The 25,840-nt window shown below is 48.3% G+C and overlaps 2 protein-coding genes across 3 annotated transcripts; one reads left to right on the top strand and one right to left on the bottom strand.

Annotated features, from left to right (window-relative positions):
- Positions 1-15: 15 nt before the first annotated feature.
- On the bottom strand, positions 16-4,894 carry NDUFB7 (NADH:ubiquinone oxidoreductase subunit B7). Its single transcript, XM_045853084.1, has 3 exons — positions 4,711-4,894; positions 597-765; positions 16-197 (listed from the first exon to the last, which is right to left on the bottom strand). The coding sequence occupies exons 1-3, from the start codon at positions 4,820-4,822 to the stop codon at positions 101-103; spliced, it is 378 nt and encodes a 125-aa protein (XP_045709040.1). The 5' UTR covers positions 4,823-4,894; the 3' UTR covers positions 16-100.
- An 8,374-nt stretch (positions 4,895-13,268) lies between these two features.
- CLEC17A (C-type lectin domain containing 17A) lies at positions 13,269-24,888 on the top strand. 2 transcript variants are annotated; one of them, XM_045853078.1, is made up of 12 exons: positions 13,269-13,389; positions 13,532-13,612; positions 15,180-15,212; positions 15,295-15,345; positions 15,429-15,467; positions 15,640-15,681; positions 16,310-16,450; positions 16,534-16,596; positions 18,295-18,390; positions 18,496-18,647; positions 21,231-21,340; positions 23,534-24,888. In XM_045853078.1, exons 1-12 carry the CDS (start codon positions 13,347-13,349, stop codon positions 23,664-23,666), a joined length of 984 nt encoding a protein of 327 aa, XP_045709034.1. In that variant the 5' UTR covers positions 13,269-13,346; the 3' UTR covers positions 23,667-24,888. The 2 variants fall into 2 exon arrangements, with proteins under 2 accessions (XP_045709034.1, XP_045709033.1); XM_045853077.1 differs by having other exon boundaries at positions 16,262-16,450.
- Positions 24,889-25,840: the final 952 nt, after the last annotated feature.

Here is a 25,840-nt window from a genome sequence, read left to right as displayed (position 1 = left end):
CAGGAACAGGCAGGCTTGGGCTAAGGGCCTGGAGGCTTTTATTTCTCCACTGGTCCATCGGGTAGTGGGTGGGCCCACTACAGGGCCACCTTGCAGGCCCCTAGCCTCTGGCCAGATCTGCCTCCCTTTGCTCCCGCCGCTTCTTCCGCTGCAGCAGCCGTCGCTCCCGCTCAAACTCTTTCATTCGCATCACGTAGCTGTGGGCAGAGTATGAGAAGGGGTGTCAGACTCCCTGGACAGACCTGGCACTCCCTTAGCCCTAGGAAGCCATTGGGGCTGTAACTGTGTCCCAGAGCACTCTGGGGAGGCCTTGGAGGTGGGGAGACCTGTGTGTTTGAGTTCAAGTCTGGGGTCTGCCCCCTCCCTTTCTGGGGGACACCAGTGAGCCCTGGGCCTCTCACCTGGAACCTTGGCTTGGCCTATCCCCCAGGTGGCCTCAAAACTGTCCTCCCCACCCAACAGGCCCCTTGAGAGTTCTTTTCTTGACTAAGGTGGCACATGGCTAGAAACTCAGGTTAGTTCACTATCTTTTGCCTCAGCCTTGGGCGGGGGGCCAGGTGGGGGTGTGGGGGACATGGGGTGGGTCTGGGGCTCACTCAAGGTGCTCGCAGTAGTCCCAGTCATGCTGCTCATGCTTGCAGGCTAGGAAGTTGGGGAAGCTGTCACGCTTGCACTTGAGTAGCCGGATGAGGTAGTGGGCGCAGTAGTCTCGCTGCTGGAGCACCAGCTGTGCATCGTTCATCTCCTGCTGCGTGGCCACCATCTCTGTGGGGAGGGAGTGGGCAGGGCTCAGCTAGTGTGGGATTTTAGGGGGGCCTAACTGCTGAAGGCTCCCCATTTGCCCTGATTCCAGGGAGAGCCAGCAGGCCCATGGGTAACCAAGAGCCACAGCAACTCAGGTCACCACTGCCCTCCACCCCCAGGCCCACAGGTCAATCATGTGGTGGCAGATTACCACCACCCTCTGACAGATGGAGTGTCATTTTCTAATGTGCACAAAGGTGACTCCAGACACTGAAGCCCAGAGTCCCTCCTTCCCATCACCTCAGACACCTCAGCATCCACAATGGATCCTCATCTCCCCTCCTCTCCCTTGGATCACTCTCCAGCCCACACTGCAGAGCCCGGTGCTCCCCTTCTGCTGGCACAACCCAGTGTGGGGTCTGGGCTACTGGGGTGACCTGGATCCCCGCTCTGCCCTCCCTCTACAGTATGGTCTCTCTGAGGTTCAGTTTCTTCCCCTAAGAAGTGGACTAACAGTCCCCAGCTCCAAAGTCAACTGAGTGAGCATTAAGGAACTAATGTAAAGTGCTTAGCGCCTACCTCAGTGAGAGCTGAACTAGCTCTTGGGCTTGGGCCCCACCCACCTGGCAAGCCTGACCCCAGACCAAATCAACCTTCAGGAGGCTGTCTGGGGCCCTTAGAAGTCATAGCAGAGGATGTCCCAGCTCAGTGGCAGTCTTCTCCCACTGGCTTCTCTTCCCTTCGCTTCTGAACCACATGTCTCTGTCTCCCTCTGGCCCAGGTCCTCATCTCCTGTCCCTGCACAGAATTCTCTCCACCTTCTATACTCCGCCCAACATTGCCCACACAAGGCAACTGAGACCCCAGGACACTGCTATTCATCAGCCTCTCACTTTTGAACATTCTCTTTCCCTGGCTCTCCCCTAACCCCCGCCCCCCACCCCCCCACCCGTCTTTGCTTCCACTCTATGGCTGTGTCTTCCTGAAGTTATTGCTGAGAGTTTTTGCTCATTTTAATCCATTGCTCTGATGGCCACCCCCACAGACTGTTGAGCCCTAATTCTGGTACTACACCGCCCCCCCCCCGCCCCACCTTGTCTGAGCCCCAGGCCTGTAATCCACCTACAGCCCCCTGCAGGTTTCCATGGCAATGTGACTGCTACCAGCACCTGGTGCTCTGGCATAATGGGCCAGCAGTTAGGATTTATGAAGCACCTACTGTGTTGGGGATCCTGCCCCTGGAGGCACACACAGTACAAACAGGTGGAGTTAACATCACAGAATGTCCACAATGCTAAGTATTGGAAAAATACAGCAAGGGAAAGGCAGTGTTGCAAGGTGGTTCACAACTTCAGAAGGTGGCATCTGAAAGTAAGGGGGAGAGACATGCAAACACCTAGGGGAAGAGTGTTCTCAGTAGGGGAACAAAAGGTGCCAAGGCCTTGAGGTGACAGGACAGGCCTTGGGATGCCCCAGGGGTTTTGGACTGAGCATGTGGTCAGAGCATGGGCTTGGTGGGCAGGTCAGGGGCTTTCTTTTGGACCTGCTGAGTGCAAGATGCCTGTTACCATCATGCAGAGAAGCCAAGCAGGCAGTGGGGTCCATGAGTCTGGAGTTAAGGGTCAAGGCTCAGCTGAAAAGAAAAACTTGGGAGCACTGGAACACAGAAGGCTTTTGAAGGTAGGGAACTAGCAGAAAACCCCAGGGAGTGAGTGGAGACAGAGGCTTGAGCCCTGGGGCTCCCCAACATTCACAAGACGGGGAGTGGGGAAGAATCAGTGAAGGAGCCCACAGTGAGCTGGGCAATAGTGTGGGGTCCTGGGAACCAGGGGAGGAGGGTGCAGCAATCAACCAGTCCTGATGCTGCTGCAGTGGGATTGGTTAGAACTGAGAATTGAAAATGGGGTTTAGTGATGTGTGTTTGTGAAACCTGACGGGAGCTCTTGCAGTGAAGTGGTGAGATAGCTGGAGGGGGAGGTAGTTGGAAGGGTATTTAAAAGAGTAAAAGGTGACTATTTGCATGTTGACAGAAGGAAAGCCAAGGTTGCAAGGGAAAGGGAGAATGGTAGGGGCGCCCTTGGGTAGGTGAGAAGATGGGATGGAGGGCACAAGGGTTTTCTGCAGCAGGGCCAGGTCATCTGCAGCAACAGCAGAGGACTGCCACGGAGCCCTGAGGACTCATTTGACGGCTTTTATTTTCTTAATAAGAGGGTGCAAAACAACTAGCTGAAAGGAGGTGGGAAGAAGGTGATGGAGTCAGAGAGAAGACTTGGCACACTGGTCTAGGCACACTGGTCTAGGAGGGAGCAGCAGAGCGAAGGGCCAAGGAATGTAACAGGAAGGTCAGCAGCATGAAGGGTCAACCAGGGGACTGATGGGGAACGCAGTCACAGAGGCTGTGTTTTCACCCATGATTTTCAGCTGTATAGGGACAGGAGCCAAGGAGAGCAGGGCAGGGCTTAACCAGGACTTTGGTTTAGCCAAGCAGTAGAGGAACAGGGGGCTGTGGGTGTTTGTCAAACAGAGGGCAAAGCAGGGTGTGAGAGGCAGAGGGAACAATTAACGTGTGAGAAGACACGTGGGCCAATGGACTGCAGGTTCAGGTAGGGCTGACCAACTACCAGGAGTTGGGCCACTTACTGGAGGAGTCCTCCTCCCACCTCCCAAAGTTCTCTCAAATCCAGCACACCTCTGCACACCCCCACTTAAAAGGTCTCCCTGCCTCCAAATTGTCATCCACCCAGCAGCTAGCATGACCTTTGACAAAGCAAATCTGATTGTCCTCCTCCTTCACTTACAAATGCTGGCTCTTCCCTCTCCTGGGTCTCCCTGTGGTCAACTCCTACTCACTCCCCTTGAGGTCTTGCTTCCAGCCATCACCTCCTGGAAGCCTGCCTTGATATTACAAGGTGCTGTCCCCAAAATCGGTCTTGGTGCCACTGTCTCACACCCAGGGCTGTTGGTTTCCTTTAATCAGTGCCTGCTGCAGCCTCAGTGCCCAGCATGGGACTTGGGCCCAGGACTGGCACTTGATAGATTTGTGGTATCACTATTGGGTTGGCCAAAATGTTTTAGTTTTTTTCTGTATGATGGCTCTACTTCATTTGAAATAATTTTGTTAGACTGTATTGTGACAGCTGTCATATCAGTGTGCATTTAAAAAAAATAAGCATTAGAATTGGTGAATTTTTGTGTAGCCATTTAAGTATTGAAGATGAAAGAAAATATGCAACATTTTTGATCATTTGTTTTAGTATTTCAAGAAAGGCAGAAACACAACTTAAATGCAAAAATGAAATTTTGTGTAGCATATGGAACAGGTGGTGCAACCGACTGATTATGTCAAAAGTGGTTTGAGAAGTTTCTTGGTACTCTTGCCGTTTTGACCAAATAATCCTTTGCCGTGGGGCTGTTTTATGCACTGGAAGGTGTTTAGCAGCACCCCTGGCCTCTACTCATCAGAAGCCAACAGCAGGAGATAGTCAACATCCTCAAAATATCCAAATCAGTAAAGTTACCGGCAAAAATGAAAAAAAAAGCCTTTTATTTTACAGAAAAAAACTAAATGGACTTTTTGGCCAACTCAGTACATAAAAAAACAACGTGCAGGACAGTACGCATGGTCTAAGCCCCCTTGGTTTTTCTTGCACATAAAAATAGCATTGACATCGGGACAGGAGGCAAAGAACAAGGCCCTTCCTGATAAACCCTCCCACGGCTCCTACACTGACTCCAGGACAAAGCCCAGCTGCGAGCGCCTCATTAACTCCATATTGCCATTCTGGCCTCCGGATTTTTTTTGTAGAACCGTGTCCTCTGCCTGGAATGCCACCCCACTCAGGCAGAGTCACGCCTGTCCTTGGATTCCTCTCGGCGGAGGTGTGTGCAGAACCCAGCCCTAAGGCCCCCGAGGTTAAAGCGTCTGCGTCCCCTCCTCGCCGGCCGCGCCTGCGCATTGGATCTCACCGCGCTTCTTGCGCCCAGGGAAGCCGTAGTCGGGAGGGAAGGTGGGCATATGCAGGGGGTCGGGCTCCACTGAGGGGTCGCCCAGGTAGCGCCTGGCCAGGTGCGCCCCCATGGTTGCTGTCGCCACAGATTCCGGCGGCAGCTGGGGTCACCTCGTTCCTACCCGGAAGCACTCTCCTTTTATTAGTCAGGGCTTCCGGGTTGCGCCTGCTGCCTCAAGGATCGTAGTGATGAACGACTTCGGAGAACTTCCTGTTTTTCTGGCGTCACCTGGCGGCCATGTGGAGACATTACAGCCGCAGCGCGCTCCTTCGCCTGATCCTGTGACCGCCGATGAAGTGTGTGTGGGGGTCTTTTTATGTCTGGAAGTCCACTTGGGTGGGGAGGTGGAGGGCGCCCGACGGGGTCTGGTGGGCCTCTCCCCATTCTCACTGGGCTCCCCTGAGCTTCCGAGGCTAGCGCTCAAGTGAAAATGGTATTTTTACATATTATATATTAAAAAAAATGGTTTTTCTTGAAGAACATTTGAATTTGTTAAAAAAAAACAACCCGCCTTGCACAGTACCAGTGATATATTCTGTGAATATCAAAAGTTTAAATAAAACTATTCAAAGTAAATATTTTAATTAATTAAATTTAATTTAAATAAGCAAATGAAGTTATAAAAAACTAGAGCTGAAATTTTAAATAAATCTTACTGAATACGTTTGTGAAAATAAAACAAATTGTAATTCTAGTAACTCTAGTTGCCACTTTAAAGAATTGATGTTACATTTCACACCTATTCCATTACATATATGCAAATTTAAGAGCGCATTGTTTAATTCTCCAAATACTTCTTGGCCTCAACATGCACTGTAACAACTGTGCTAACTTGTTAGTCTCTCTGGAGCCTTCATTGGAATGCAAGGAGTAGTCAATCATTCATTGGGAGCTTGGCTCTGTTGGGAAATGACACCTTGATTATGCAAAGATGGATTTCATTAGACAAAGTGCTGTGGGTTAAATTGTGTCCCCTCCCTGCAAAATATACGTAGAACTCCCAGCCCTGGAACCTGTGAATGTGGTGAATGTGGCCTAATTTGAAAATAGAGTCTTAGCAGTTGTAATTAAGACGAGGTCATCCTGGATTCAGGTGGGTCCTACTCAGTGACTGGTGTCCAGACCTGCACATGGGAAGAACACAGTATGAGACGAAGGCAGAAATCGGAGTGATGCTTCTACAATACCAGCAAGCCAAGGGCCGCAAAGGATCCCAGTCAGGAAGCCTCCTCTTCCAGAGCCTTCTGAGCGAGTTCCGCCCTGCCCTCACCTTATTCTGCACTTCCAGCCTCCAGAACCGTGAGGCTACATTTTTGCTGTTTTAAGCCACTTAGAAAAGTAATACTCTCCCACCCCAGCTTGTCTAGTGCTCAAGTCTTCCCCACACTCCAAAGCAGCATCCGTTTCCATCATCTGCATGAGGAGAATCGAGAGCTGCAGAATTCAGACACACTAGGACATCAGCCAGAGAGGCTGGGGAGCACTCCCCTGGGGTCCGAATGGCATTAATACCAAGAGCCATGTAGTGATGTTCAGAGTTACGGTTGTTCTATGCCAGCTCTGTCTCCTGTGGCTTTGGTGTCCTGGGTTCTTCAGTAAATTTATTTTGCATTTGTAATAGGTGAGGTCCTCTAAAGCAAGCAGGACCCCTCTACTTGGGCCAGGTGGGGATCCCTGCCATTTGAGAGAACAGATGTCCTGGATTAGAATCCTAGTAATGTGGCCTGGGCAAGGGCCTTGAGCTCTCTGTGAAGTGGAAATATTAGTTTTAATGTTGTAAGGATTAAATCATATGAAGTACTTATAGAAGTGCTTATCACATAGGGTTAGATAAGCGCTACTTATTGTTATTACTACTACATGCTTCTTTAATGAATGGCTGTGTCAGAACTTGAGGACACAGGCATGAACAAGAGGATTAAAGGGGGTGAGCGGCATCTCTCTGGACTCACAGCCCCATGTGGGGCTTTAAATACAACCTGTAGTGGGTTCACTGCTGCCCCCGCCCCCGCCCCAAGATATATCCATACCCTGATCCTCGGAACCTGTGAATGTGACCTATTTGGATAAGGTGTTTTTGAAAATGTAATGAAAAATCTCGAGATGATCTTGGATTGACCATGTGGGCCACCAATCCAATGTGTCCTTACAAGAGAAAGACAGAAGATGTAGCACCAACAGAAAGGAGACACAGGAAGAGGAGCAGGCCCTGGGGAGGTGCAGATAGAGCTTGGGGTGACGCAGCCACAAGCCAAAGGGCTCCTAGAGCCGTCAGAGGGAGCACGCCTCTGCGGACACCTTCATTCCGCACCTCCGGCCTCCAGAGCTGTGAGAGGATAAGGTCCCCATCCGGGGGGCCAGCCAGTTGGTGGTCATTTGGTTCCGAGGCCCCAGGAAACAAATGTGCCCCCTTTAGGTGGAGAACTCCCCTATTTGTCTCGAGAGGCACCCTGTCCCCTGCACGGCAGGTGTATCCAGCTGCTGACTGGGCACCTACGGGTGGACATCTCACACTTCATACACCGTCTCAGTCCATCTGGGCTGTGGTGACAAAATTCCACAGGCTGGGCGGCTTATAAATAACAGATTTTTCCTCACAGTTCTAGGGGCTGGAAGACCAAGATCAGGGTGCTGATCTTCCAGCTTGTAGATGGCCAACTTCCTGCTGTGTCCTCACATGGGGGAAGGGATGAGGGAGCTCTCTGGAGTCCCTTTTATAAGGGCACTAATGCCACTCATGAGGGTTTACCCTCACGACCCAGTTACCTCCCAAAGGCCTCACATCCTAATACCAGCACATTGGGGTCCAAGCCAGGAATGACTCTTGGTGGGGAGTGGAATGTGGCCACTCTGTCCTGAGGTCCTAGGACTTAGGTACGTCTGCCTGTCCTGTCCATACTCAGATTGGGGGCCCAGGGGAGATGGTGTTAGGGTGAGGGTGGTATTAGCCAGCTTGCGTGATGGTGAGGAGGGAGGGGGCCAGGCCTCAGTTACCCGTGCCCACAACCTTCCTGTTTTTTCTCTACCAACCATCTGTCCCCTACCCGTGCCCCCCAGGTGCCCCGGTTCACGGTCCACAGCATCTCCGCCCCTCCTCTTTCCTTCCCTCGCCATCCTGGCCTGCCTCAGGTAGAGACTGCTTTGGCATTCTGTGAGCAGATCAGACTCAGAGGTCCCAAGTGGGACTGGGGGTGGAGAAGGAAATTTTGGGCAGCGTCTGTGCCTCACCATGGTCTGCTGGACAGGAGATTGGAAGCTCTGGGTAATTCATTTTTGGGGGAGGAGGAAAAACAAGGTCAGTGAGGCCTGTCCAGAAAGCCCCCTGGGGAAAGAGAGGACGCTTGCCCATAGGTACTTCAGGAGCGGTGAAAGTGGCTGGCTGGCTGGTGCTGGAGGCACAAGTGAGCCCAGAGAGGCCTAGTTGCTGCGGTGGCCTTAGTCAGGGCTTGGTGGGTAGGTTGGTCACTCATTCATTCAACAAACATTCATTGGGTGCCACGCAGTGGAGTTGAGCTTCTAATGGTGGGGAACACAGGCAGTGGGCAAGACAAAGAAGTAAGATATATGGGATGTTAGGTGGCGATGAGATGGCAACAAATGGTAAGGAGAAACGTAAGGGATGGAGTGTATGAGAAGGGCTGGCCTGGGACTTTAATTAGGGTCATTGTACAAAGTCACAGTAAAGGGGACATTGGATCCAAGACTTCCTGTTTCTCAAACATGGCAAGAGCGCGTGTCTTCAGGGCCTTTGCACAGCCTGGGATGCTCTTCCTGGAGATATCTGAGGCTCTCCCTCCACCGCCTTCTGTCCATTTCAATGGTCAGGCCTTCCCTGATCACCTTCTTCTTCTTCTTTTAAAAGTGAGATTTAACTGACCTTTAACAGTATATTAGCTTCAGGTGACAATGTAATGACTCGATATTTGCATATCTTGCAAAATGATCACCTCAGTGAGTCTAGGTCACATCCGTCACCACACATAGCTACAATTTTTTTTTCTTGTGATGGGAACTTTTAAGATCTACTCTTTGAACACAGTACTCATTATTTCTGGGCGAGGGTGGGGTATCCATTCTGGAATGCATGTAGCGGTGTGTTTAAAGACATAGGGAAAATCCTTGCATTTATGAGTGTTCCTTGTGCGCGTACCTCTGAACAGTGTTGTTTTGGTGAACGGATGTGTCGACAGTTCTGTGATGCATGTAGAGAAATCTGGCAGCACATGTAAAAAAGATATTTCTAAGAATATTACCTGAAAAAATAACATAAAATTTACTTTCTTAGCAAATTTCAAATATACCTGCTCACTTTCTTAAATATAAGCATTTAATGTCCCAACTTTCCCTCTTAGTGCTATTTTTTCTGTACTCCACTTTCGCTTTCATTCAATTAAAAATATTTAAAGTTTTTGACTTCCTCTTTGACTCGTGGATGTGACTTGATGTCTGAATATTTGCAAATTTTCCAGATAATCTTTCTGTAATTTCTAGTTTAATTTGGTTCTGATCCGAGAACATGTTTTGTGTGATTTTTGCTCTGTGATCTTCCTTTTTATTGCAAGGGATTTTTTTGGGGTGGGGTGAGGTGGGGTTCACCAATGGATCCCTAGTACCTAGCACAGGACCTAACACATAGTAGGTGGTCAATACATATCTGTTGAATGGATGAATGGACCACTGGAACCCCCATCCCTTTTGGACATATCATGAGGTGGTTGATCAGAGATGTTTTTCTCCCCTGAGGTAACACAGCAAGAATGGGGCAGAGCAAGACGCAGCCTGGGCCCATGGTCTTATGTTATACCCAGTGGATGGGACTGGATTCCACTGCCAGTTCCTCAGTGCCTGCTGTGAGCCAGGCCCCGGGGGATGGCCTTGGCCATATGCCCATCATTCCTACTCAGTGAGACCATCCAATCTTTACCACACTAACCTTGCTCCAGGGCTGCCCACTTCAAAAGACACCCTTGATAGGCAGAGATGCTATTGGTCTTCTTGGCTGGAGTAGCCCACTCCTACTTCTGTCCCCTCCTTCTTCCCTGACCCCATGTGTGTTCCACGTGTGTTTGCTGGGCAGACAGCTCTTCCTTCCTTCCCAGACTTCTGCGTCAGTAGAATGGGAGCATCCCCCTCACTCAGTGTAACAGGGGACAGCCTGGCCCCCAGGTTGCTTTCTCTGGAGAGGGAGGCTGGTCTGCTGCCTACTTCCCCCCTCAGCCAGGGCTGGGGCCACCTCCCTCCCTCTGTGCTGGGAGCTGTTTCCCACTTGGGGAGACTGCTGATGGCCAATATTGTGACTGTGAGGTGAGACATAAATTCTGTTTTGTGGGGGCCACTCTTGTTCTGAATCTCTGTTACAGAAACCCAGCTTGTTACTCTAATTTGTACGTGGGCTGGATGGGATTTCTTTGTTTTTAAAGGGAACTTGAGTTGTATTTCCTTTTATTGGTAGTGGAAAGCCCCTAAAAAGGGAACTGGTGTCTTGTCCTTTGGGGTATGTAATACTTTCCTATGGTTGCTATACCAAATCATCACAGATTTAGTGGCTTAAAACAACAGAAGTAATTCTTTTATAGCTCTGGAGGTCAGAAGTTCAAACTGTTTCACATGGCTTGAACCAAGGTATCTGCAGGGCCACCTGCCCCTGGAGGAACTAATGGGAGTGTCTGCTTTCTTGCCTTTTCCACAACTGCTTTCCTTAATCTCATGGCCTTTTTCTGTGTCTGTCAGGTCACCAGTATAGCATCTAGCTTCAGAGAAAGGAGAGAGACTTTCAGGACAAGGGGACACACAGAGAGCAGGCCATGTGAGGACAGAGCAGAGGTCGGAGTGGTGTGGCCACAAGCCAAGGGCTGCCAGGAGCCCCCAGGAGCTGGAAGAGGCAGGTAGGCCCCTCCCCCTAGACTCCCCAGAGGGAACACCACCCTGCTGACACCCTGACCTCATACTTCTTTTTCCCTCAAAGAGAAATGATATATCAATGAAATACTTAAAAAAATAAAAAGAAATACAAAATCCATGATGAACCAAATATTGAAAGTTTAAATCGAGACAGACCATTGTTTGCTTTTCTTCCAGCTCTACCAAGGTCAAACTGGCCATCAAAAATGCTTGTGTCCATGGCGTGCAACGTGATGACACGGTGCACATGCCAGTCATACGTGTTCCCCACAGCCAAACCAGCAGCATGTGCATCACCTCACACAACTGCCATTTTCCTTTTTTTTTTTTTTTTGTAGCAAGAACACCCAAGATCTACCCTCTTAGCAAATTTTAGGTACACAATGCAATATTGTCAACCAGTCACATTGCTTTCACCAGCTCTCCATCACTCACTCATCTTGCATAACTGAAGCTTTGTAACCTTGATCAACATCGCCCCACTTTCCCTCCCTCCAGCCCCTGGGAACCACCCTCTGTTCCTATGCTCTGCTTTTATGAGTTGACTACATGGAGGGCAAAGGGAGCAGCAGGTAGAATAAGGTGGAAGTTATGATCATAATTCAGGTGAGAGATGATATTGGCTCAGAGCAGGAGGGGAGAAGCGCTCAGATGCTGGATGTATTGTGAAGGGAGAGCCAACCAGACTTACTAACATTTGGCCAGATGACAGGAAGACTCAGGGCTGGATGTGACTCTCATGTCCTGAGGGCTGGAATCTTTGACACCTGGGCTGAGCTGAGACTGTTGAGTGGATTACCTCCCTGGGCCTTCTCACAACATGGCGCTGGTAAGCGCCCGTCCTGACAGACCCAGGTGGAAGCTGCAGGGCCGATGTCACTTTCACCACATTCTGTTTGTTACAAAAGAGTCACTAAGACCAGCTCCGATTCAGTAGGAGGAAAAATTAGACTGTATTCCTTAATGGAGTAGCAAGGTCACATTGCATAAGGCCTTGTAGAACATGAGGTATTCTTGGGAACATCTTTTGAACATTCCCTTTGCCATAGCCAATGAGCGAGAAGGGAGGAGCCATGGATATTTCTAAGGTTGTTGGGCCAAAAGGCTGACAGTGCTCCTTTTGAGAAATACATGCAGGCTGCCCTCTTGGGCAGGGTTCTCCAGATGCCTTCAGACTGGTTAATCCACCACCTTCACCTGACTCACAGGAAACTCCCACGTCCTTGCTGCCTCAAAACATGCAGCCACTGCTACTGCAGCTCTTTTTTTATGTCCATCCTTTCACCTCATGCTGCTTTGGGTGCAAGTCAAAACCTCCTCTTTTGGTTTTCCCACGGGGGAAGGCGGTCCTCTCCCTCTCTCTTTAACTTTCAGTTTGTGAGTAAGTACCCACTCGTTGACGTCAAGCTAAGTGTGAAAAAGTTTCCTTTGTAAGTTCTGTCTATGTGGCTGCCGTAGCCAGCCTTCAAGATGGCCCTGACAATCCCTACATCTCGGCATTCACGCTCTTGTGCTGTCTCCTCCCTCAACAACTCACAGCTGGCCCACGTGACAAATAGAGTGTAGTGGAGATCATAGCTTGGGATTGTAGGCTAGGCCATAAAAGGCACAGTGGTTTCCATGCTGGCTCCCACTATGTGGTGAGGACACTCAGTCAGTCCTTGGTGGAGCTCCCATGGTGAGGAACTGTGGCCTTCTGCCAAGGACCATATGAAGATACCATGTTGGGAAAGGCTCTCGCAGCCCCATTTGGGCCTTCGGATGACTGCAGCTCTGGCCAGCATTTTGACTGCAAGCTTATGAGAGATCCCAAGAACCCCCTGGGTTATGAGAGAAGCCAGAACCCCCTGGCTAAGCTGCTCTTGCATTCCTGAACCACAGAAAATATAAGTGCTATTGTTGTTTAAGTCACTACGTTTTGGGGCAATTTTTTATGCAGCTACAGCTAACTGATCCAGTGTCCTAGAACTTCACTTTGGAATGTGGGAGTACTTAGCATTTATCTCTTTTACACCTTGTTACAAATGTGACCACCTCCAGGAAGCCTTCTCTGATCACCTCTCTACATTAGCTCCCATCCTATCCCATTACCCTGTTTTGTTAAAAAATTGTTGTTCACTATTGGAAAGACAATAAAATTATAGTGTTTATTTCTATGTTTCTTTACTAGTTTATGGTCTCTCCTGTCTTGATGGAAAGTTCCATGAAGGAAGGAGCTTATTCATCTTTTCCACCCAGGGCTTGGTACTCTGCAGAAACTCCAATGCAAGGGCTGTTGTTATTGTTACTTCTATGTATGAGCTGATACTTCACTTTTCCTAAACCCAAGTTCATCCCAGCTCAACTTCTTCTCATCCCCCAACACAGCTATTACCCTGTTCTTCATCTCAACCACATCCTGAATTACAACTCTGCTCCCATGCCCATCACTGTTGCTGATCCATCTTCAACTGCTCCCTCACTCCAATCCAAACCCTCATGCCAACCACAGCCTTGATGTGTGTGTGTGTGTGTGTGTGTGTGTGTGTGTGTGTGTGGTCTGGGGGAGGTTCCCATCAAGATGGATTTGCATGTACTTGTCTTTAAAGAAAAGGGAACTGAGAGGAGCCCTAGAAACCTGAGCAGGAAGGACAACGGACAGAAGCTGTCAAGTTCTGGCTGCGCCTTCTTAGTTTCTTGCATTAGCTGCAGCCATGCCTACCCTGTATACTAACTCTGGGTGCCGGGACCTGCCAGGTATGGCCCTGACCAGACTTGGGTTGGGAGCCAGGGGTGGTCAGGATCCAGGTTATAGCATCTCCACCGTGGGGTTGAAAACTGGGGCCTGAGGGACTGAGGAGGAAATGGGCTGGGTGCTCACTTGTCTTTCCTCTGAAAGGGACCAGAGAGGAGGAGGAGGAGGATGCTGATGATTATGAGAACATGGCGCCTCCCTACAAGGACCTTCCTCCCAAGCCAGGTAAGAGGAATTCTCAGAGGCTAGATGTGGCTTGTGGGCTGGAAGGGGAGCTAGGTCTCCAGGGGGCATTAGCTGGGTTTTGTAGACACGTGGTCAGCTTGCTGTGTGCTCATCCCATGCCAGGCACTCTGATGGCAGGAGGACCCGTGCCTCCGCCCTGCCCTTGATGATATCTCAGGCTGATGGGGAAGTCAGTGCTAGGAACAACCCCAGGTGAACAGATTTAAGGGGGCTAAAACCAAGAGACTGGAGAAATCTTGAAGGAAATGGAGGACTCTGCCTGCAACGGTGGGAGGTTTGGGGGGTTTAGAAGATGGGACATTAGAGCAGGACTTGAGGGATGAGGAGGGATTTGTTAGGAAGAGAAGCCCAGAGGGAACTGGTGGATGCAAAGACCCAAAGACAGGAAAGCTGGTGTTCGAGAAACAAGAGTGGACCGTTGGCTCCCCAACCTCCCGACATTCACAGCCAGGGCCCAGGTTTGCCTTTAGACTTGGATGGCTCACAGCTGGGCTGCCTGGGTGACTGGACAGGGGCCATTCCATGTGGGATGGGGCTCCACGTCCTCCACTTCCGAGTCTAGACTGGGGCCAGCCTGGGAGGTCTCAGGGCTCCGTGGGGCTTGGATGAGGTGGGAGGTGAATGGGAGTCTACTGACTCCTGTCTCCACCTCCAGTGTGGTCCCAACATGATTCTCAAACCCAGCTCCAGACTAACCCCATCCTCTTCTTCAGGGTCACCCCTTCCCCAAAACTAGCCCCTTCCCCAGATACAAGTGAAGCTGTAATAGCTCTCCATTCCCATCTCCATTTCACGATCCAGTGCCATCATCATGCCCCAACACAACTACAACCCAAACTCAACTTCCTCCCTTTTTTCAAACCCAAGTTTAACCCAGCTCAACTTTTCCCCCACCACCCAATGCAACTATGACCCCATTCTTCATCTCAGCCACATCCTGAATTACAGGCCTACTCCCTTCAGATTACTGCAATCAGAAAAAAAACAAAACAACAACTTTAACTGGAGGGGTAGGCTAGCCAGATTGCTTAATTGAAGCTCTCTTGTCAAGACAGAAACAATCTGTTTTTCCAATGTTTGGTATTTTTGTGTGCATGGAGGATTTTCCCCTTGATTTCAATGGCATAAAAAAAAAGACTGGGCTTTGGATAAAAAAACAACAACAGCCCTACTCCCTTGTCCATCACTTTCCCTGACCCACATTCAACCTGACCCTCATCCCAACCCAAACCCTCATGCCAACCTCAACCTTGACTTCATCTCCATCCCTAAACTTACCTATGCCTTTAATTTAGGGTGACCAACTGTTCCAGTTTTCCCAGGGACAAAAGATTTCCTGGGATGTGGGACTTTCAGCTTTAAAACTGGGGAAGTCCTGGATAGTCCAGGATGGTTGGTTATTGTATCTCAATTCTGTTCCTTTCTCTAACCCCCATTCCATTCTCATGCCTAGCCCCATCCATTATAATCTCAACCTTGTTTCCATCACTGCCTTTGATATCATTTTCATCCAGACCAGCTCTAACTCTGAGCTTCTCTTCTCCAGGTTCATTGGCTCCACCAAGGCCTCCAAGGGCAGGTGAGCTGGGGCTTGGGGCACAGGAGACCCAGTGCTGGCTTTGCCCTGTTTTTGGCCTGAGCAACCTTTCCTTCCTCCTTAGGAAGAAATCCAGAACCCCCCTCACTTCCTCATAAGCACCTGGAGATCTCAGGTGAGAATCTAGGGCTGGGGCTTCTGTGTTCACCTAGCTGACATCTTGCTCTGCATGACTGTTATCTTTCTGATCCCCTCCAGGCCTGGATCTGACCCCTGTCACCTACACATCTCAACTGGGTGAGCCATGAGAAAGCCCTTCAAGAAGCCTGAAAGGGAACACCTGGACATCCTTTCCCCAGTCCCCCAATTCTGACTAGAAAGCAAATCAGGGGGGATGAAACCTTGTTGATCTTGGAAGACAGAGTCTTTCAGCAACTTCTGCATGAAACTCTCTCCCTCTTTCTCCCAGGCACCGGTCTGGAGCATCCTCCATTTCAGCCATCCCAAGCCAGTAAGTAAGTTCTCTGTACGTTCTCCTCTCTCTCCTCTCACGGGAGCCAGTGTGTTTGGTTCAGTCCTAGGGTTCTAGAGTGAGACCATAGGGCAGAGAAATGTTTCCTCTCAGAAGCTACCTCTCCCTGAGTCTAGACTAGACCCCCAGGGGATCAGGGTGTCTGCCATATATTCTTTGGGCCCTACCTCCTGCTTGCATATAAGGTACAAGAAACATTCTCTGCCCTAGATGCAAGGGTCCACAGGCTTCCTTGAATGGGGAGCAGCTTGGGCAGGAGCTTCTGGAGGGCAGAAGGCAATGCACTGTAGAGGGTAAGGGCAGAGCTGGGTCCAAGTCAAGCATGACCTCTCAGTTTACTTATGTACGTCTATGCCATAAGGGTGAGGGTCTAATAACATAAGGCTGTAACAGAATGCTTGGCACATAGGAAGTGCTCCATAAATGCTCTGGGCTTCTTCAGGGTTTTCTCTGCCCAACACCCTCTTGCTGACTCCATCAGGTGACAGGGCCAAGACCATAGACCTCTGTCCCCTTCCTTTTGGAGAAGGCTCAAGGTTCCTTTCTGCCCTCTCTCAAGCACCAATATTGGACTCTCTGTCCCCAACCCCCATGCTCCCCGCCCAAGCAACTCCAGTTCCCTGGCTCAGTCAGAAGTCTGGGGATCTTGGGTGCTACCAAGAGGAGAGATGGATGGTTTTCCTGTGTGTACTGGTGGTGGTGTCACTGCTCCTGGCCTGCACTGGTCTGGCTGTAACCCTGATTAAGTGTGAGTAGGGTGAGGATGGGTTTCTGGGGAGATTGGGGATGGGGTACAGGAGGATTGGGTTCAAGCTGGACTCCTTCTCATAGACCAGGAGGTGGTGGAAGAACTGAAGATGTTAAGCTTTCAGCAGAGGGCGTGGCAGGCAAATGGTGAGTGTTTCCAGTCACCGCTTCGTGCCATGCATACTGAGCATCACTGTGATCCTCAGACTCAGCTCCAGGATCATCTTTGCCAGGCACTTCGCCAGGCACCGGGGTCGAGGTTGGGTGGGCAGGATGGTGAACTCATTAGACACAGGCCTGGACGCTGTGGAGTGTGTGTGTGTGTGTGTGTGCATGTGTGTGTGTCTACCCACGCACACCTGTGCTGCCCAACAAGGCGGTCACGAGCCGCTGTGCTGCTGAGCACCCGAAATGTGCTCGTTCTGAACTGGGATGTGCTGCAAGTCTGAAGCACACACTGATTTCAAAGCCTTGCTACAAAACAAGGCTGTAAAATGCCTTAATAATATTTATAATAATAATCTTTAATATTGATTACCCACTGAAATGATAGTATTTTGGATATATTGGGATAAGTAGAAATAGCATTCAAAGTAATTTTACCTGTTTCTTTTGACATTAAAAAATGTGACTACTAGAAAATTTCAAATTACCCCTGTGGTTCACCTTTTGTTTCTGTTGGATGGCACAGGTGTTAAAGAGCTGTTTACCAAATCATCACCTCCAAAGTATAAAATTACAAATTTTGATGACTAGTCTAAAGGAAGGTGATTCTAAGAAAAAGTCTATCAAGGGGTCTTAATCTTATCTTTGGGAAGGTCATACAGGGCTTCCCTCAGGAATGGTATTGCAGCTGAGTGAAGGAAGAGAAGGAATTAACCAGGTGAAGGGTGGAGGGTCTCAGGATGTGCAAAGGCTCTGTGGTGGGAGGCAGCCTTGTTTAAGCACGAGGGAGGAGTATGGTGTGGCTGGACAGGCGAGAGGTGACGATGACTTGCATGAGGATTGTGGCTGTGGGGATGGAGAGAAATGTGGGAAGTGAAAGGTTTAGGAGATCATGCTGACCAGGCCTGGGGATGGATTGACTGGGAATGATGGCTAGTGAGAGGGAAGGGTGTCAAGGGTGTCAAGGGTGCCATATCTCTACCTCTTTATCTACCTATGTCTATATATCTTATATTTCTGTCTCCTCTAACTGAAGGGCCACCTATTGATGATCCCAGGGAGTGTTGGGAGAGGACAAGTTTGTGTGGGAGTGGTGGAAATACACACATTAGTTGTAGAAAATTTTCTGGGCTGGCATGATCTTTGCCATGACTGCTGAAGTCTGAAAACTGCTGCATTCCACCCTCCCTCCCCCGACACCAATAATCAGTGGCTTCTCACTGCCCAGAATCCAATACAAAACCCTTCACCTGGCATTCAAAGAACAGGACATTGCCTCTCACCCTACTTTGCACTCAAGCTCCTATGAGGTTCCCTCAACTTCTCCTGCGCCAGCCTTCCCTAACATAGTTGCCTCTGTACCTTTGCTTCCAACGTGCCTACTGTGTCACACCTCCTCACAGTAACTGAATCACTGTCTTCCTTCAAAAGCCCACCACTTCCAGGAAGCCCACCATCCCCATTCTTCCCCAAGCCCAAGATCAATCCTTTCTCTGAGCCACTCTAAGATTCCCCCTGGGCAGTGAGCATGTTGTTTTTGTGTTGTAGTACCACCCACAAGAATGTGGGTGCAGTGGGGAGCATGGCTTTTGCTTCTCTCTGCTGTGTCTGCTGTCATTGCTGGGTGAGTGGGTAGATGGGGATTTGGGTCTCTAACCCTCCTGCCCTGCCTGCTGACAGTGACTGGCATAACGGGGCTTGCTGGCCTGAAGAAGGACATTGACCAAGTAAGAGCTGACACCAACCAGTCCCTGGTGGAACTTTGGGGCTTATTAGGTGAGTGGGACTTGGGGAACTATCCCGAGATGGGGAGCATGGCAAAGCTGGCATATTGCACGAATCCGTGGGAGTGATTCTCATTGAAGTCTATCCTGTTCCCAGACTGTCCAAGGATCACCTGCCCTGAGGGCTGGCTCCCTTTCGAGGGCAAATGCTACTACTTCTCCCCAAACACCAAGTCGTGGGATGAAGCCCGGAAGTTCTGCCAAGAGAATTACTCTCACTTGGTTATCATCAATAGCTTTTCTGAGCAGGTGAGCTGTCCCCTCCAAGCCCATGAGAACTGGCAGGGCCAGCCTGCTTCTCTCTCAGGGTTACACGTCTTTTCCTGGCCCGGACGGAGTGAAACTAGAATTGCTTTTGAGTGACTGAAACTTTTCATAGCAAGCTCTTACTGATGCAATATCATGCAGAGGTTAGGAGGGTATGCTTGGCTTGAGTTCAAATCTTGGTCGTGTTCAGTTATTTTCCTCAAGTCTCAGATTGCTAGCTCCTAGGTAACACTTCCTGTTCTCTGAGACTGTATTCCAAACATCTCACCTATTATCTGTGTTAACATCATCCTCATAAAAACCCTGCAAATTCTTGCGTGAGTCAGGAAAGGATATGTTATGCTGAAGTAACAGACAGTCCTCACAGCTCAATGGTCAAAGTGTCTGGGGCAAATTACACTCGGACTCTTATAGCTTCCACTGCATTCACTTACATGAGCATGCCTATGCTGTAAGGTGGTAGGGAAACAGTTTTACCTGTGCATATGCAGAAGGAGAACTGAAATATTTACAAATAATTTTATGACTTAGTACTACTACAGTTAGGTAGTAGTACATTTGTGCACAGCTCACACCATTTGTACATCATGGATGAGGAGACAAAGACAGAGTGCACTTATAAGTAGTGTCAGAGCCAGGATTCGACCCAGGTGTTTTCGTGCTATGTCTTTTCCTAGTCTTTTACTTTTAACTCCTCTCTGTCATTGTTTTTAAAATGGATTTCTTATAGACACCATGCAGTCAGGTCTTATTTTTCAAAAATTCAATCTGACAATCCTCAGCTTTTAATTGGTGTTTTTTAGACCATGTTCATTTTAATGCAATTATTGACTTGGTTGGATTTTGTTAAGATAGTTAACTATTTTTTATTAGGTTTTTATTTTTAAAATACTGAATACATTTATTACTTTGTTATTAAGATTATTTATTATCTTATTTTTTCCTCGTAGGTCCTTTCTGTGTTTTCATTCTTCCATTTCATAGCATCATTTGTATGAGTAGCTAACATAGAAGGGTTTGGGGGATTAAATTAGATAATGTGAGTGGGGCAGGTATAAATCATACTCCTTAAATTCAGGTGCATAAAAAAATATTCCTTTGTTTGATTTAAATAACTCATTTAGATTTTTTTGTGCTCCCAGTACACCTGGGTTGTAGACAGTTAATCTTAGTCTGTGACGATCCTCCCTTTGTCTTCTGAGTGGACAGCTTCTGTGGAGTCAGGGTGGAGGGGACCACTGGTCTGGTCCTCGACGTCTGCCTACCAAGCTGGTGTCCACTGACAGAGTGACCCTGGACAAGTTGTTGAACCATCTATAAAAGGGTGATAATAATGATACTTGCTTCCGTGGTCACAGTGAGGATCAAATGAGATAATCTGTGCAAAGTGCATAGCCCACTTATTAATTTATTACCTCAACCAACATTTCCTCAGCGCGCATGATGTGCTATGTGCGAGGCACTACTCTAATCTGATAAGCCAAGCAGTCCTTTTGTCTTTGTGGTTTCCTGACAGCTCCCTGGGGCTTTACCTAGAAACAAAGGTCCAGGTCCCCTCGACTTTTTAAGAGTCTCCAACCCTATCTGGGGTTTTGGCCATCACTTGGGGCTCACTGAGGATGAATGCAGGGCCCCTCTCTCTGGCACCCACCATGTCTGCAGCTTTGTAACGTTTTTTCCCTTTGTATTCTCTCCTTTCCAACTTTTCAGGAATCTTAGTATTGGTTGAGTATTGGGTGAGCGAGGTATGATTTGCATACAGTAAAATACCCAGACCCTAAATGTACATTCAGTTTTGACCTGTGCATACAGCCATGTAACTGGCAACCCAAGCCAGGCTTAGAACACCTACCTCCGCCCTCCCACCCCAGGCAACTGCTCAGCTGGTGTCTCTTGTCACAGGTCAGTTTGCCATGGCAGGAGTTGTTTTTAATCATATTTTCTTCCTGATCTTTTGTCTTTGACCCAAGTCCTTTCTCTTCTCCTCAAAGCCTGGGCTTTTCAAATACGAAAAGGCAGGAAGCTCCACTCCTCTCCTTTCTTTCCTCTTCACACTCTTTTTCTGAAGCAATGGATTCCTTTACTGTCTGAATGTAGGTCAGGACTGCGGGGCGGAGTGGAAGTACCCGGGAAGTTCCCGGAAGTACCCGGGAAACCAAGACATCAGTTATTATTAAAATGTCTCTTAAATGTTATTGTGTTAAATGTGAAGGCATCTCAGTACTTACTGTGCGTCAGAGACTGTTTTGAGCACTTTATGCTAATAACTTATCTAATCCTCACACCCTATGAGGAGGTAGCTACTATTATCCCATTTTACAGATGAGGAAACTGAAGTGCATAGCACTCCAGAGGTCTTGTGAGAAAGTAACATAATTATTCTCACTGCACATGCTCAAGGAGGAGGAAGGTGTTGATCATTCTCTGGATGCCACAGGGACTGGGAGGGACTTTGGGGGTGGCATTCAAAAGCCCTAAATGTTTGAGGGACAGAACAGAGAGGGGACCCTCATCCTGAGGGATTGTGTAGAAGAATTGATGGATGAATAGAGTTTGTACTTGCAGAACTTTGTGGCCAAGGCTCACCGCTCTCCACGGGTGTACTGGCTGGGGCTGAGTGACAAGGAGCACGAAGGGAAATGGAAGTGGCTGGATGGGTCGCCTGTCACTTTGAGGCAAGTATCTAGAGTTCTTGAGTTCCCTGCTCATTGTGGGCCCTTGTCCAGTCCAAACCAGCAGGTTCTCTAGAATTCCAGGCTGGACTGGACAAGGAGGCCCAGGATGTTCTTTTTCTGGTAGGGCTTCTGGTCCTTGCACCTTTTTGATTTTCTTCCATTGCAATAATCTCTACCTTTTAGCCAACTGCTCAAATATATCAAGTCTCCAGGCTAATGGTTGGAAAAAAAAAAAAAAGAAAGAAAAGAAAGGTGGAGTGGCTATAGGACAAGAGGAAGATTTTGATTTGCAAAAAGGATGAATAGGATCTCATTTTTTTGTGTTCTACAGATATTCACCCATTTACATATTTAATCTTAATACTCCCGTAAGGAAAGTAGTATTGTCTTCATTTTAAAGATGAGGAAACTGAGACATGGGAAGGTTAAGCAAGCTGCCCAAGGTTACAAAGCCAGCAGGTGGCAGTGTCAACCAACCTGGCTCCAAAGTCTATTCACTCAGCCATTAGACTTCACTTTCTAAAGGAGTGTATCTATTTGTATTTAAAAATTTTTTTTTAAACGATTTTATTTATTTGTTTTTAGAGGAGGGGGGAGAGAGGGAGAGAAACATCACTGTGTGGTTGCCTCTTGCATGCCCCCTACTGGGGACCTGGTCTGCAGCCCAGGCATGTGCTCTGACTGGGAATCGAATTGGTTCACAGGCCAGCACTCAATCCACTGAGCCACAGCAGCCAGGGCTGTATTTGTATTTTAAATAAATATAAACAAATTGTCCCTCATACTGGTTATACCAATTTAACCTCTCAGCAATCTGACTATAGTTTTTTGGCCCACATGTTCATCAAACTTTTGGAATTTTGTTGTTTTAATTACAAGTGAAAAATAAAATCCCAGTGTAGTATTAATTTGCATTTCTCTTATAGTGACAAAACACATATATTCAATAGCCATATGTATTACATTTTGTTGACTTATCCATTCATATTTTTTGTTTTTTTTTATATTGGAATTTTGGTCTTTCTCTTATGGATTTCTAGGAGCTCTTTATTATTATTATTATTATTATTATTATTATTATTATTGATATTAGTGTTTTGTCTGGGGATCTCATTTTTTTATAAAGGTCCTTGGAAGGAGGCTCAGCTCTGTAATAAAGGTGGCCCACAAGGCGTGGCACTGTGGGCTCCCAGCTCAGATACCTTCATGGGGCCAGTGCTGCCACCTGCCAGCAAAGGGCATTGGCTGAGAAAGGGTCGCAGTTATGCTTTCTCCAGACAGTTGTCCTCAGATGAGTGGAAGTCTGCTCATGGAGAAAGTCACCCTATCCCCACTGGGGTCAGCCCACAACCAATGACTGGCTAGAGAAGGCTGGATACCTTGTTTCAAGTTGGGACAACTCTGCGATGCTATTCACATTCCAGAGGTCCCTGTGGGGTCAGGCTGAGGCTAGATTCAGCTGAACCCACATCCTGGCTCACTTTCACCCTTTGCCCCATCCTGCTCCTCTCACTTCCTCTTTCCTCAGTGTCCTTTAATAAATACCAGGCACCTGAGTCACCAAACAAGGATCTGTCCTGACCTAAGACATTTTAGCACTTGGGAGGTTGGGAGAATTAGGGATACAAAGGGAGTGTTCTCTGGGAGAGGAGGCAGACGTTGACCAGATGCAGGAAATGGATTCAGGAGGGAAGAGGTGGGGCTGAGTTAGGACAGACAAGTTGTGGTGAAGGGGAGGATGCCGAATCTTCAGATAATTCTGAGAGGCTGAGAGAAGTGATTGGATAGAAGAGGGAGTCTTGTACCATGAAGACCTTTCCCCCCAGTTAAAAAAAATCAATAGACTTAATTAATTTTTTTAATTTACAGAAAAATTGGGCTGAAGGTACAGAGATTTGCTATATATATGCTCCGCTTCAACACAAAATTTCCTCTGTTATCAACACCTTGCATTTGTGTGGTGCATTTGTTACAACTGATGAGCTAAATGGACACATTATCATTAACCGAAGTCCATACTTTACATTAGGGTTCACTCCAAGCGTTGTACATTCTATGGGTTTTACAAACACATAGTATCGACATCATGTGTCTGCCGTTACAGTATCACATAGAATAGTAGTTTATTGCCCTGAAAAGTACCCCGTGCTCCACCTGTTCACCCCTCTCACACCCACTTTTCCTTCTGTTCAGCTACTGGGAACCAGCAGAACCTAACAATGCTCACGAGGAGGACTGTGGCAGCATGAACACAGGAGGCACTTGGAATGACCTCTCTTGCAACAAAGCTACGTATTGGATTTGTGAGCGGAAATGTTCCTGTTGAACCCCAGGGATGAGACTGGGTCACTGGGTGGGAGTCTGTGCCCGACTGCCCCTTGGCTCTTGGAGATGAGAACCTCCTGCCCTTCCACGGAAGGCCCTGCTTCTCCACGAATTGATTTGGAGGCGCCCAAGAAGGGACCGGCAGCCTGGATGTAGCAAGTTCCCTGGGGTGTAAGTCAGACCGTTTCTAGGGTGAGGACTTGGGGCCTTGTTCAGTTGGATGGTGTTTTAGTGCCTCCAGGCTGCTGTAACAGAACCCCACATGCTGGGTGGCTCATAAACAACTTCTTTCTTAAAGTCCTGGAAGCTGGGAAGCCCCAGATCAAGATGCAGGGAGATTCGGGGTTTGGTGAAGGCCTGCTTCCTGGTTCATGGATGCTTCTTTCTGCGGTGTCCTCACATGTTAAAAGGGACAAGGGAGCTCTCTGGGGGCCCTTTTATAAGGGCATTAATCCCATTCAGGGGGCCGCTACCTTCACGACCTAATCACTTCCTAAAGGCCCCACCTCTGAATGCCATCACATTGGGGCAGGGTGTCAACATATGAATTTTGGAAGAGGGACACATACATTCAGTCCACAGTCGCTGGTGAGCTGGAGGGACATGTTTTAGTGATGGTCTCCTAGTTCTGGGGTCTGGAGGAAGCTCACCAAGTCCTTGATCATGACACTTAGGAAGTGATGTTTCCCTGGGGGTCTGGGGTCTGGGTGATTGAACTGGAGCTCAAAATAACTTGGGTCCTCTGAACCATGATGCACTGGGAGTGGGCTCCCTTACTGCCTGTCTGATGTGCACCAGCTGCTGGGAAGCAGATGGGGCAAGGTTATTCTTGAAAAGCAACTTTCTCAACATCCCAGGTGAGGTTTGATCAAGCTAGGTGGTGGAACTAGCCCTCTGCTAGATTTGGCCCACGGAAGGCCTGGAAAGGCAGACCAACTGAAAGACAAGACTCCCACCTGATGTGGCCGACCTGGGCTGTGACTTGGTCAAATCCTCAGGACAGCAATGGAGACATCTACCTACCTGTCCCTTTGAACTCTGCAGTTCGTGAAGATCTTTGATGAAGTATTTCACTTTACTGCCAAGTGGACCTTCTGGGGCTATTAGCTCTTGCAATGTTAGAGCTTCTCAAAATGCTATTTCCTCATGTGGTCCTTGTCCACTGTGTTAGTTTGCTGGGGCTTCCATAATAAAGTGCCACAGACTGATTCAAACAACAAAAATATATAAAATATATTGTCTCACAGTTCTGAAGAATGGAAGTTCAAAATTAAGGTGTTGGCATGATTGGTTTCTGGTAAGACTCCTCTCTTTGGCTTATACATGGCTGTCTTTTCTCTGTGTATATCTGTGTCCTAAACTCTTCTTATAAGGACCCCAGTCATATTGGCTTAGGGCCCACACTAATGACTTCATTTTACCTTAATTACCTTTTTAACGACCCTATCTCCAAATACAGTCACATTCTGAGGTTCTTGGGGTTAAGACTTCAACACATGAACTTTTTAGGGGGGACGCAATTAAGCCTGTAATACCTGCTATATGCCAGAGGTACCTCTCCCTATCATTATGACAATCAAAACCATCCCCTAGAAAGCTGGTACTACCCCCAGCTGAGCACAACTCAACAGGGAAATTCCTTTGGAACAATCCCTGAATCGTATACAAGGGTGAGTAGACATTCTCCTAATCAATTAATTTATTGATCAACAAATGCCCATGACTATCAGAATTGTTCATGTTTTGACTGAGAGCAGGTGGTTATGGAAAGGAGACTCTGGGTGGAGGGAGGGCCATGGGGGAGGCCGGCATTCATTTCATTTTCTGTTCCTTCTATACTTGTCTCCCTACCACCTCCACACCTGTCCTCAACTTACCAGTACCAAAACCATGCAGCGCATAGACTGCAGAGTGGGTGAATATCCTGTTCCAAGCTCACCACCCAGGGGACCATTGGTCCAATCGACTGTTCATCTGGGGTTAGGGGAAATTCCCACATCTGAGAAGAGGAAGCTTTAGTTTCCCCTAATATGTGGGTTGAGAAATGGGGAAGCAGGGGTCTGTGGTCACGTCTCCAAGTCATGCTAGGGAGTCCGTGGTGAAGCTGGCCCAAACCCATCCCCCTTCCTCACCTCTCATGATTGTCTAATTTCAGATAGCGATGCACCTGAATGA

The sequence above is a fragment of the Phyllostomus hastatus genome, unplaced genomic scaffold, assembly GCF_019186645.2.
Source record: "Phyllostomus hastatus isolate PE091 unplaced genomic scaffold, TTU_PhHast_1.1 phas_contig_98, whole genome shotgun sequence".
In the NCBI taxonomy this organism is placed as follows: Eukaryota; Metazoa; Chordata; class Mammalia; order Chiroptera; family Phyllostomidae; genus Phyllostomus; species Phyllostomus hastatus.
This window is presented reverse-complemented; position numbering and strand designations above follow the sequence as displayed.